The sequence below is a fragment of the Sceloporus undulatus genome, chromosome 2 (assembly GCF_019175285.1).
Source record: "Sceloporus undulatus isolate JIND9_A2432 ecotype Alabama chromosome 2, SceUnd_v1.1, whole genome shotgun sequence".
In the NCBI taxonomy this organism is placed as follows: Eukaryota; Metazoa; Chordata; class Lepidosauria; order Squamata; family Phrynosomatidae; genus Sceloporus; species Sceloporus undulatus.
The window spans coordinates 171,125,979-171,139,988 of NC_056523.1; the positions used below are offsets into that span (position 1 = coordinate 171,125,979).

Genomic DNA, 14,010 nt, shown 5'->3' on the forward strand with positions numbered 1-14,010 from the left:
ATGCTAGCTATTTGTTTGAATTCCTCTTTCGTGATTTTCCCATTTTTCCATTTCTTATACATGTTCTGTTTAAAATTTAGCTGAGCTGAAAGTTCCTTTGTCATCCATCCTGGGTTCTTGCGACACCTCCCATTTTTCTTTCTCACTGGAACTGTTTTAATTTGTGCCTTCAGTATCTCCCTTTTGAGAAACTCCCATCCATCTTGAACTCCCTTCTCTTTTAGTATTCCTGACCATGGGATCACCCCCAGTATTTCTCTAAGTTTACTGAAATCCTCTCTCCTGAAGTCTAGGATGCGTGTCTGACTATGCCTGGTTTCTCCTTTCCACTGTATAACAAACTCCAGGAGAACATGGTCACTTCCACCTAAGGATCCCACCACTTGCACTTCATTAACCAAGTCATCCTTGTTGGTTAGGATCAGATCTAAAATAGCTGACCCCCTTGTTGCCTCTTCCACCTTTTGGACAATGAGGAATGTGCAAGACCTTGAGGATTTTGCTGAGTTTGACTTCCAACAAATATCAGGGTAGTTGAAGTCACCCATCACTAATACATCTCTCCTTTCTGAGTGTGTGGTCATCTGTTCTAGAAAGGCATCATCCAATTCCTCTATCTGACTTGGGGGTCTGTAGTAGACTCCCACCATAACATCCTTGTTGTTTCCCTGCCCTTTAATTTTTATCCAGATGCTCTCCACCTGGCTTCCAGGATTGATGTCCTGGATCTCTTCACTGGTGTAAATGTCCCTGACATATAGGGCGATTCCTCCTCCTTTCCTGTTTGGCCTGTTTCTCTTGAAAAGGTTATACCCCCCTATTTCCACATTCCATCCCATGATACATCCCATTCCTTCCAATATCTGTCCCTTGCCTTCAAGTTATGGAGATGTTACAGCAGGATTTGTACTGAAGGTTGAGTGTGGCTGAATCTGCACTGCAGAGTTAATGCAGTTTGACATTGTTTTACCTGCTATGATTCAGTGCTATGGAATTCTGGGATTTGTAGTTTGTCATGGCACCAGAGATGGCCAAATATCTCATAAAATTACAAATGCCAGAAATTCCATAGCATTGAGCCATGGCAGCTAAAGTAGTGTCAAACTGCATTATTTCTACAGTGCAGATCCAAACTGATACTCTAGGGTTAACTGTTAACAGTTTTAACTTCAAAGAAACTACTGAACATTCTTCACCTGAACCCAAAGCATGATTCAGAGCCTTGTTGTGGAAGTCACCAGCTGTCACTGTGTTTAACTAAAGTGTTCACAATGGTGAGTGCATAATATAGGTCAAAATTTGATCCTTTTGATTTGAGAAAGATGTGGATATATTTTTTTAAATGCTTGCCTCAATACAGCAGGACTGCTGTCAACATGACCAACCACTGTTTTGTGTGCAGCTAGTTCTTCTTGGTCATTGTGTATCTGGAAGCTGATTCTGGGTCCTGTGTGCTTCTGAAGCTACAGCTCTAAATACTAGATGTCCCTTGCTGGATTTCAGGTGCGGTTTCTGGAACAACAGAATAAGGTTCTGGAGACCAAATGGAACCTTCTACAGCAACATGGCAGCACAGGCACTAAAATCAAAATTGATCCTCTGTTTGAGACTTATATCTCTAACCTCAAGCATCAGCTGGACTGTCTGGTTGGAGATCGAGGGAGACTGGATGGAGAGTTAAGAAACACTCAAGATCTTGTTGAAGATTATAGAAAGAAGTAAGTGAGATTTGAGATTGGAGTGTGTGGCCTTGCTTGGGGAACACACAGTATCCCAGTCATTGCAAGCAGTGGCAGTTAGTAACTTTCATCCCAGTGTGGTGGTGAGTTTCTTCCTGGTTTCAGCAAGAATGGAACAGGAGCTCTCCAAGGCTCTGAAACTATATCCAGATAAAGGTTTCAGCACCTTGGAAAGCACCTTTAAAGTTTGGGTGAAAGCACAACACAGGCTGCTACCACACCACAGAATTAATGCAGTTTGACACCACTTTAACTGCTATGGCATTTCATACTATGGAATTCTGGGATTTGTAGTTTGTTGTGGCACCAGATCTGACAGAGAAGTCTAAATTTCTCTACAAATCTCAAAATTCCATTGCATTGAGCCATGGTAATTAATGTGGTGACAAACCACAGATTCACCATGTCAATGACTACTGAAGGCATGAAACAGAACAAGTGATTAGAGTCTTGAAGGCCTAGTGTGGGCAGTACCATCTGAAAATTCAAGCTCCCACCATCATTGGCCTCACTAGGGTTGGCATCACTTGGTGTGGTAACTCATGGTGTCATGCCCTCCACTGACCTCCTCCCATACCACACTCATACAGAATCCTTAGTAAAAAAAATGCACTAATGCTACTCACAAATTTTAATTCCAATATATCACTGAATGTAATGGCAATAGTTATAACATAAACAACTAGCAATATCAAAATTATACTTTATATTACAATATCATATGAACATTTACATATACATAGTTTCATGTTATTAAAGTGAAAATTTGGTAAGATGTTTTTAAGGAAAACTTAAATTATATATATATGAAATAAAATTTATTTATTTATTAAAAAAAACCCTGGAGCCTTTCCTTTCTCCTCCCACTAAGCCTTGGCCCACTTACACCATTTCTTCAAGGGAGGCAGGTGAGCACCATAGTCTGTTTCTGCCCAAAATGTTTGGGGAGCTGTGGTATCATCCCCCGTAGGGTGTCAACTGGTGTGGCTCATACCTCCTTACACACTCTTGGTGATGTCTCTCCCCACCATTAAAAGAGATCAAAATCGTACCAGGTATCAAATTATCATATTGGGATGACAGGGATCTAGCCAAGCCACTGTGCTTGTTTCCCACTTACAAGGAGTCTTTAGCAACACACACACACACACACAGACCTACATAGATGTCAGGAAATTTTCCAGAATGAAATTGCTCCCATGCCATTTGAAATGTGTGGCTGGCCAAGATGTTGCCTTAGGATATTATCAGACAAGAGAAATTGGAAGTATAATCCAATGGCAATCCGAACGCAATCATGGGATTTAATGTTATTGCGTGATAGACTACCACACGCAATTTCGGGCAACAGGAAGTCAGTCCAAACGCAATCATGGGGTTTCATGTTATTGCATGAGAGGTGATCACACGCAATTTGGGGCAATGGCAAGCTATTTTCGGGCAATGGGAAGTCAGTTCAAACACAATTTGAATTCACATAAATTTGCTGAACGAGCGAATTAAAATGAATGCGTTCTGGCCCCACTTTCTTTTCATTCGAAATTAAGAGAAATTCCTCCAGTGTGCTAAACTCCCCAGAAGGTACAAGAAATGGCACCCCTTCTCCACTCACTTCAAGGTGCAGACTACCCAAAGCCAATTAACCAGTACAGGCACATAAGAAAGGAAATCCCACAAGCACCTCTCACTGAGAGTTTCAGACTTATCTCTGACAAAAAAGAACACAATAAGCACCAGTTAAGTTAACAAATCATTTCCTGCCCTTTCATGTGTTCCAGATCCTGTTAGCTGCATCCGCACTGCAAGAATAATCCAGTTTGATACCACTTTAACTGCCATGGCTCAATGCTATGGAATCCTGGGAACTGTAGTTTGGTGGGCCACCAGAAGGAGTGGTGAAGGAGAAGGCAAAACATCTTACAGAACTACAAATTCCATCATTCCATAGCACTGAGCCATGGTAGTTAAAGCGGTGCCAAACTGCATTATTTCTGCAGTACAGACAGCACCTCTCTTTAAAACATAGCCTCTCTGCTTCCTCATGTCAATGCTTCTACACCTCATTGCTCTCTGAAGGGGAAGGCTAAATGTCTGACAAAACTACAATTCCCAGAATTCCTTAGCATTGAGTCATGACAGTTAAAGTGGTGTCACATTGGATTATTTCTGCAGTGTGGATGCAGCCTGTGGCAATTGCCTCATTCTGCCTCTTAGCAGGGTTGTCTCAACTGTCCTACCATCTCAGGGGTTTGTGCAGATCCAGCATTGTAGATGAATGCCGTAAGGGAACGCAGTCTGGGTGCTTGCCTGCTCCACAGTAATGCTCCTTTACTTGTTTTGGCACAAATTCCAAGTTGTGGTTTAGGCTGGAAGAGGTTTCAACCCATATTAAAGAATATGAACGCATTTAAAATGAGCATTTACAGGGATATAAAATTAAATCTTGTTTCACAAAACGAGGGCCATAAAATCTGACTGCAGTAATTGAAATTGAATATGCTTGCTGCATTTGAACAGCATATTTGAGAACATAGGAAAAATTTGCAGAAACTTTGTTCTGCAGCATTGAAAAGTCAGATGGGGCATTTGAGATTTTTTTTTATTTTAAGAAAAAACTGCACATACATGGAGTATTAAACATTAACAGAGTGTTTAAGTCATTAACCATGAATTTAACAGAATCTGAATAATGTAGACTGCATGTACTCTGTCCTAAGAGGGCTACACAGAAAGTTATGCATATCTTCTCCCTGTATACTAGAAGTGGGAAATTTATGGACCTTCAGAAAACATATCCAGAGATAGCTGTGTTGGCCATACAGCAAAATATAATAATATATAAATCCACAAGACAGTGATTCTTTTATTGAGTCAACCAGAAATGCACAAAATACATCACACAAGCTTTCAAAGCTCCACTGGCTTCTTCATCAGGAAATGTATGAGTCCCAAAACCTGAACTTTGCTCTTACTCAGATCCTGTTGCACTGTAACTCCCACTAGCCCTACCCAGTATAGCCAATAGTGAGGAATGTTGAGACTTATAGTTCAGCAACACCTGCAGGACCACACAACCCTTACCCCTGTTTACCTAACAATTTGATGTGGGTGATAAGGATCACACAAAGACTGCAGCCCTACACCCAGAAAAGTTGCTATGACTTATTCAGTTTTATATAACTAGTTGTGTAGAAGACTGTAGCATAGAGGGCCCTAAAGCAGAGATGTGGGCATCTAGATGTTTTTGGAGTGTATCTCCCATCAGTCTGAGCCAGCAGAAGGGAAGATGGTACTGTAATCCAACAACATCTGCAAGGCCATCATTTGCCTGCCCAATGTCCCAATGTATCCTGAGAAAATGAGGAACTATGTTCCAGATCTGTTTTTTTCTTTAACCTTGATTCTCAAAATGTTAGTGATTTCAGAGAACTTGCTTCTGTGTAACACTTTAATGGTGGGATGTGTCATTCCAGAATGATAAACAGCTAGAGTCTGCCCTCTATAATTGGATTCTTTATCCACTGATTCAAATATCTATGGCTTGAAAATATTGTAAAAATTCCAAATTACAAAAAGGAAACTTCGTTTTTACCATTTCATATAAGGGATAGCATTTTATTATACCATTGTATTCAACGAGACTTGAGCAGCCATGGATTTTGGTTTCCATGAGGGGGCTTGGAACCAAAGGCCCACTATATTTGTTCAGTTTGACCAGAGTATTATCCTTTTGACCCTGGCACAAATTTTCATGCCCTTCCATTTCTTTGGGGCTTATTTTAACAATAGCTCATTCATACTATTTGTGGACTTATTTGCAAGCCTGTTGTAATCCACTGAATGGCATAGCTTTGCTAGGCTGAGGCTGACTGAAGGGATCAGAGATAACTTTTGTGAGGAGGAACCATTTCTTGTCATTTTCCCTCCTGCTTGTTCTCCGAAGAAGAGCTCAAACCCAAATATGATTCTTCCTTTGACAGATATGAAGATGAAATCAACAAGCGCACTGCTGATGAAAATGAATTTGTCAACATCAAGAAGGTGGTAACATTTTTTTAAAAAAATAGAAATGTTTTTATTTTTAAGTGTGGACATCCTTTAATCATTAAAACAGATGTTACCTCTTAGATGAAACATTAGAACAAGATACTGGCTCTAATTCCAGATCATCTTATTATTCTAAAAAATATTTGATCATCAGTTTTTGTGGAGTCTTAAAGGACACTTAAAGGACACCAATACAGTTGATCCAACCTCTGAGCTTGAAACGGACAACAAACAGTAATTAAAAAGATGTGATACATCTTTACACTGTAAGGAAGATATTATCTGTCATCATTTGACATATTACATCAAGATTTTTGGTCGGCATCCTATATCCAATTACCTGGAAATAAACCCCACTGAACTCCATAAAACTTGCTTAGGAGTAAACATGTATAGGACCTCCTTATAACAGTCTCAGCAATGAACTTGAAGAAAATTCTAATTTTTGTCAAGAACCAGATCTTGGTGAGTTATTTTTTTTTTTAAATGATGAGCTACAATTACCAATTCAAGCCCTCTTCCCAAAACCCAGTTCATTGCCACTATAGCTGAATTTTTAATAAAAGTCCATTTTTATTTTCTTGCTGTCCCAAAGCAATTCAAATATTTACTTAAAATAAAATGCTCTGGCCTATGATACAAAATACTAAGTGGTGAGATCACACAAACTCTATAGTTATAAAACTAACTAGAACAGTGTCATACCGCAAAAGGAGTGACATTATTTCTCAATGTTACAATCTTAATGTGACTAGGGATGCATCTACACTGCATAAATGAGGCAGTCTGACACCATTTTAATTGCCACAGCCCCATCCTACAAAGTCTTGGGATTTGTAGTTTTGTGAAGCACTAGCACTCGTTGGCAGAGAGGGCCAAAGGCCTTGTAAAACTAAAAAATCCCAGGATTCCATAGGATGGAGGTACAGCCCATAAAGTAGTGTCAAACTGTGTTATTTCTGTAGCGTAGGTGCACCCTTAGCTGCTCTTCAGTTATTACAAAGAGGCCTCAATTACAAGCATCAGTTGTAATGAGTTACTTTCAAACTGTGCGCAGAAGATATCAAGTTAGGTATGAGGCACGGCAATCTTGTGCTTGCCCAGCATGATGGCCAGGCTGTCTGTCTGTAGGGATGTTATAGTCCAAAATGTCTGGAGGGTACAAATTTGTTTACTACTCAGGCAGACCAATAATTTCATCTAGTGTAAGACTACTCTCTCTGAACTTTGTCCATCTTCCTTATGTTTAGCAAAATGTGTGAGTCCACTTATTTCCTTCTTTCAGAATGTTGATGGTGGCTTTATGCATAAGATAGAACTGCGTGCAAAGGCTGATGGTCTGACTGATGAGATCAACTTTCTGAAAACCCTATATGAGATTGTAAGTGCATAACCCGTCTATAGAAAGCAGAGTGAGTGGTGAGAAATCCATTGCAGGTTATAATTTGATTAACTGATCAACTGACATCAGGGTTGGAGGTTGCATTGGTTTGTGTTTCACAAAAATGGCATGCCTTGACCTCAAAACAATAAAATGTCACATGCAGCTTCATTGGCATCATCTACATCATCAATCATTATCATAGTTACCTGTATACAGACCTGGGAACAATTCGTGGAGACTTTGAGTGATCTCCTCATACTGAGTGACACATATCTTTTTAAAATTCAGGGTTTGTAATTTCAAAATTGGTTCAGATTACCATTAGCGTTCAGAAACTGAATGCTGTGTAGGTTTCAGTAGCACCTTTTAGTAAAACTGGGAAGAATAAATTTCTAGCATATGATTTTTTGGACAAAAGTATTACTGGATTCCTTTATGTGATTTCTTGCAGAGGTACAGATGTGCAAAAACTGATATGCACCACTATTTTAGTGGTTGAAAAATTAATATATATCTGTTATGTTTCAGGAATGAGCAAATGACAGGGTTTTGAGAAGTGCATTGGCTCTCCATGGGATCATGGAGGGCTGCACACTTATTGCTATCTACTGGGCATCCGTATCCAAACCTGGCAGTGGAGAAGCATAGTTTGCCTCCAAATAACCAATAGCATCTATAAATGGGGATGGGGTGGGTATATTCTTGGCTATTTTGCTGTACTTTCTGGAATTTTTACTTTCCCCTCCTTTTTTTTTTTTGGAATGTAGAGATTTCCCCCCATCTACCTATTTTTTTCTACTTCTTAATTGGTTTTATCAGATTTCACCTTTACCTTTTAGTATTTTCATAAAAAGGATGCCATATGGTATCTGTGCAAAATGAGTGGTTGGTCTATGTGCCAAACTAATAATTTGGCTAGAAATGAATTTGGAAGGCTCTGTTTAATTTTTCATTGGGAAATATTCAGTGTCCACTATTAATTGTGTAATTCAGAGTCCATTTATGATTCATGGAAGATAAGGCTATCAGTGGCAATAAATCATGACTTGTCTTTCTCTATCTATCTATCTATCTATCTATCTATCTATCTATCTATCTATCTCTATCTATCTCCATTCATTCAGGATATGAAGCAGGTTGGGGACCATGAGAAGAAGGAAGTTAGTGCATTCATATCTTACTTGTCTTACGTGTGCACTTCCCATTGGTATCTGATTGATAATATATGAAAGAGAATTCAAGGCTAGATAGGCACAGGGTTAGGAATAGTGAATCTAAAATGGTGAGGGACTTTCTGGAATGTTGATCTCTCCTCTGGAGAATCCTTCAACTAGATCCAAGATTATTTTGTCCCCACTAACCAAAAAAACAAAAAACAAACAAACAAAAAATCTCTAACGTCTCACTGGCAAGCCATGCATCTTACTCCAGTTACCATTTAAGTTGGCCTTCATTGAAGATTTCCACACTTGCCTGCATCGCTGCTAAAATGTCCCTGAAATGTCGCTCAAAGGTAGAGGAAGTGTGCATGTGTAGAAGCCAGGCACACTTTCTTAATCATCAGGGAAACGTCACTCCCTCTAGTGTCCCAGAATCATTGCAAGGGGGGTGGATTTCCTATGAATGCAAAGTTTGCATTCATAGGAAATCCACTCCCCAGGAATGATTCAGGGATGCTAAGGAGGGAGTGACGTTTCCCTCCTTAGGCTTCCAGACCTGTGTGCTTCCTCCACCTTTGAGTGACGTTTCACGGATGTTTTAGCAGCGATACAAGCAAGTGTGGAAATCTTCATTGTGTGGCTTATGTCTACATTAGTAGAGCCCAAAGCTGATGATAAAATACCTGGTTTGGGATGGGGTCTGATCTGAATTTTGAGTTGGCACACACAAAACAATATTGCCTAGGAAGAAAATGCCATGCAGAGACAGACCAAGATGGCCATCATGTAGTGGCCATTATTATACAATTGTTGCACAAATGACTTTGTTTGTATTCTTCAGTATTTATATATAATATTTAGCTCTTTCATGTAAAAGTGCATAAGTGGTGAATTGATAACAGGATCATGTTTTCACTCAAAGGAACTGTCTCAGATCCAAGGGCAGGTCAGTGACACTAACGTTGTTCTACAAATGGACAACAACAGAGATCTAGACCTCAACAGTATCATTTCTGAAGTGAAAGCACAATACGAAGACATTGCTAACAGAAGTCGGGCTGAAGCTGAAGCTTGGTACCAAAGCAAGGTAAGACAGCATGATTCTTGACTACTGCTTCTTCACAGGGAAAGAAAGTCTTCTGGCCCAGCCTCTTGGTAAGTCAGGCAGGACAAAAACCTAAAATACACAGAGAAGAAATCATATCCTAAAGGAAATCCCATGAGACCACCAACAGGCATCAGGCTTTAAAACTGAGATATTTGGTTTTTCTAGGTGCTCTGGTTTTTCTATGTATTCCTCCTAGAAATTGTTTAGCTGGAGTCATTTGCACATAGTGCAGATCCCTTTACAATGGGCTGCAAGAAGATCATCTTTGGAGGGCTTGAGATTAACAGGGGGCTCCCCAACTGCAGACATGGGCTGGAGTCTTGCCTTCCTTTCTTGATCATGTTCATGAAGAGAGAAGAACTATCTAGCATTATGCCAAGCCAGGCAAGTGGGAGCCTTTGTTTGTGTCCACTGCCTATATTTCTGTCAGAGAGCTACAAAAAGAATGAACCAAATAGGAGTTTTGGGGTGAAGGAGAATATTGATAGTGGCAACAAAATGTTTGGAAGAGGGAGGGGTCGAATGTGTGAGTTTTTACAAAAGCTGCTGTTGGCTTCACTTCTAATAGGAGTCTAGGTTTCTTTTAAAGCAAAGCGCTGCTTGTTACTTGTTACTCAAATAGTGATGGGTTAGTAATGCACTATCATTTTTTTTATCTTTAAATGCTTTAAAAGTGATGAATTACTTACTGTAAAAGTATTTATTTAATTTTTTTAAAAAACACTTGAAAATGAAAAATGTCCCCTACACCCTAATGGCTCACCCCAACACTCATTACACTCATAGATAAGCTCACTTAAAAACAGCCAAACAATGGTATGTGTTATAGTGCTATTTCTTTACATTGGCTGTATCTGCACTGCAGAAACAATGCCCTTTGATACTGCTCTAACTGTCATGGCTCCAAGCTATGAAATTCTGGGGCTTGTAGCTTTCTCAGATATTTAGCTTTCTCTGTCAGAGAGTTCTGGTGCCACAACAAACTGGAAATACCAGAATTCTATTGCATTGACCCATGGTAGCTAAAAGTAGTGTCAAACTGCATTATTCTTGCAATGTGGATGCAGCCTTTGTTTTCAACAAGGCAGTGGGTCCTGCTAAGAAGTATTGTAAACAGGAACTTTAATAGTTTTTTTGTGGGGTTTTCGGGCTATGTGGCCATGTTCTAGAAGAGTTGGCCACATAGTCCGAAAACCCCACAAAAAACTATGGATGCTGGTCATGAAAGCCTTCAGCTCCAAATAGGAACTTTAATACTCCACCATTTGGAAACTGGAACTGTTGAACTGGGAACAACTACAGAGATTCATGGAGATTCATGGAGAAGGATCAGAATAGAGTGCATGGATAAACCATACATGCTGAATGATTGTACCTCTGATGAAAAATAAGTGCAGCCTTACTTGTTTGAGTAGCAACCCAATGTTCATGGAGCACATCATTTATCTCAGCATGATTGTTTGCCCCAGCTGGCTCCCAAACCCCATTAGAGCCTTGCATCTGGAGCTTGGTAAGGTGAATCTTTTGGTACAAAGCTTTAAGACAGACAAAGATGTCACAGACAAAAGGCTTCTGATTCCAGTAGTGGAGCTGAAATTTCTACTTTGCATGGATCAGGGCCAGTCTTAGATATTTTTTTTTTTTGACTGTGGTAAAAGAAATCTACTTGGATTGTTCCCTTCTCACTCCAAATGTTAAAAGAAAATTAATTAGATGGGCAGCAGAAACTTTCTTCTAGCAGTGGAAATAGCTGTCAAATTTCTTCTTGTCTCTGGAGAAAGGTGGGAAATGTATTTACTGTTCTCCCCACAGGTAAAATATGAGAAAATTAAAATCTTTCATCTCTTACATTGGGGGTGGGGGGGCTGGGGGAGACAGAATTTCCATTTGAAATTTGATGTCCTGGGTGACTTTATTGCTCCAGTACTAAGCTGCACAATTAAATGGGGGTGGTGGTGGTAGTGATTGCAACTGACTTTGTTTTTGTTTTTGCAAATGCCTTCAAGTCATTTCTGACTTTTGATGATCCTAATGCTAACCTAATGTAAAGGGTTTTCTTGGAAGGATTTGTTCAGAGGGCTTTCTCATTGAGGTCATTCCCACTACGAAAAGTTCAGAATCCTGATTCGAGTTATATGCCCCAGTTCCCACTGGAAATTAATTCTGATCCTCATTTGTCAATTCCAGTGGGGAAAAAAAGGGAGCAAATGCAAAACCCTTGGGGCTTTTTGGTAGCAGTGATTTTGAGGTTCTTTTGTGAGGAATCAGTTTTGACGCAAATCCCAACAGTGGGAACACCAGATCAGAATAGATTCTTTTTCTGAGGGAGGGACAAATGGCAGAGGGCGTGTGCAATCCCTCCCCAGAGATGTCACACACACACATAGTGCCACCGTTTTGGGTCCTTTTTAAAAAAATAAAAATAAAAATAATCACAAAATTGATAGATTGGCAAAGCAGCTACTTGCAAAGTCAGATAGCTGCTAAACCATTCTACTGATTTTGTGATTAATTTTGATTTTTTTAAGAAAAAGTCTCCTCCTCCTCCTCCTCCTCGTGCCAGGCACCAAGCCCCTGATCCTGCTCCTGCCTCCTCCTTCTTCCTCCTCCCTCCTCACTGCCACCCTTGGATTGGAGCTATCTCGGCTGGCCACGCTCCTGCTGCGCTGCTGCCACTTGCTCCGGTGATGCTGGGGAGGAATCTGATTAACGAAGTGGAGCAGAGCTGGATCAGGACTCGGACTATACCATAAGTGGGAATGACCCCACTGAGAGAGCATGACTTGGGACCATCTTTTGTCGTAATAAACAAAGACAGACTAGTACATACATAATGATAATGAGATGCTGAAATTCTGTGTTGTTGCAAAAAAGTCTCAAAGTACCCTCTCTCTCTCTCTCTCTCTCTCTCTATATATATATATATATATATATATAGACACACACACTCTCTCTCTCTCACACACACACACACACACACACAGCATTTTGAGACTTTTTATACACACACACATATCATATAATTTTTATATATAATTTTATATATACATACTGTATATATAATTTTCCATTGCAATCTTACCCTGTGGGGCAGAACTTTTGAAATTGTCAGTCTGCAAAAATGGAATAAGTATATATGTCCTAGTTAGAACACAACCTTCTCTTCCAACAACTTACTGACATCTTCTAGCATGCACTGCTTGAGGTACCCACTTGACTGTGTCTAATGGTTGGGTCACCCCTTCACAGAACATTCAAGAAACCCAAGAAGCTGTGTTTAATTTGCTTCTTTCAGGCCAAAGTAGCCCAGTGAGGTCACTTGCCCACTCTCTCCAAATCCTGAAAGTGGCACTGCTTCAAATAGCCCCATTACTAATGGAAGGTTATCTTTCTACATTGTAGTTTCAAGAACTTCAGAGTACAGCTGTCAGTCATGGTGATGACTTGAAAAACATTAAGAATGAGATTGCAGAGCTCCAGCGGATCATCCAGAGGCTACAAGTAGAAATTGATAATGCGAAAAAACAGGTGGGATGCCATTTAATGACATAAGCCCTTGTGTTTCTGTGTTGTTGTTGCTCCTCCCCTCCCCCCTACCATCTTGTTACAAATTCATCACAGTGGAACTAGATATTGCTCAACAGAAGAGCATATGAACAATATGTGCAAGATTGCAGGTTGACTGCCATTATAAACACTTAGGAAGTGCTTAAGTGCACTGATAAGTGGTATAGAAATGTTCTTGCTATTGCTATTGCCAGATCCATCAGCTGAGATGGCAGGATTGGGGAAAGCTTTGTCTAAAAGCTTGAGAGACCCAACTTCCAACCCAAGCAGATACTACTACTACTCTCCTCCCCTCCCATGAACAATCTAGTGCAAGGAGAAATTATATTACGGATCTTCTTCTGACCATTGCAGTAGAGACTGTGCACAGGGAGGGAGTAGAAATGTCAGTCAGCTGTGTACTGATCAAAAGGAAAACAGAGGCCTATTGCTCACAGTAGCTGCTGCCTGGTATACCTGGGAAGGATTGAGACAGAATGCACTATTTAGATAAGTAATTAAGGTAGTTACAGTTGGCCTTTCGTATTCACAGATTCTTTATCTGTGGATTTAAGCAACCATGGCTTGAAAATATGTTTAAAAAGTATAAATTCCAAATAGCAAACATTGATTTTACCATTGTATATAAGGGACACTCTTTTACTGTGCTATTGTATTTAATGAGGCTTGAGCATCCACAGATTTTGGTATGAGGGTGAGGGTGATGTCCTGGAATCAAACCCCAGCAGATATCAAAGGCCTTCTGTAATTAGTTAAGTAGTGATCTAGAATCATGCCCATCTTGTTTTAGGTTGTCCAATATTACCTCTTAGTGTTTGATCCAAGTTTTGTGCCTCCCCTTCCTGGCTTGGCATGTTTTCCCACTGTCTTAACCTGAAAACTCTGAAAAGAGTTGAGGAGAATGCTCAAACGAGTATACTGTCTCTTTTTTACTGGATGAACTTAATTTTATGGTGCAGGATGTGGTATTTGCACAGGATAGTCAGGATAATAAGAGCAGTGCTA

At 40.0% G+C, this 14,010-nt stretch overlaps 1 protein-coding gene across 1 annotated transcript in view; it reads left to right on the forward strand.

The window, feature by feature from the left end:
• Positions 1-14,010, forward strand: part of LOC121923910 (keratin, type II cytoskeletal 6A-like) — a 27,639-nt gene that overhangs the window by 5,238 nt on the left and 8,391 nt on the right. The window contains exons 2-6 of the mRNA XM_042454844.1: positions 1,504-1,718; positions 5,720-5,780; positions 7,072-7,167; positions 9,253-9,417; positions 12,841-12,966. Of these exons, the coding sequence (XP_042310778.1) occupies positions 1,504-1,718; positions 5,720-5,780; positions 7,072-7,167; positions 9,253-9,417; positions 12,841-12,966 (663 nt within the window). The remainder of the gene's footprint in view (positions 1-1,503; positions 1,719-5,719; positions 5,781-7,071; positions 7,168-9,252; positions 9,418-12,840; positions 12,967-14,010) is intronic.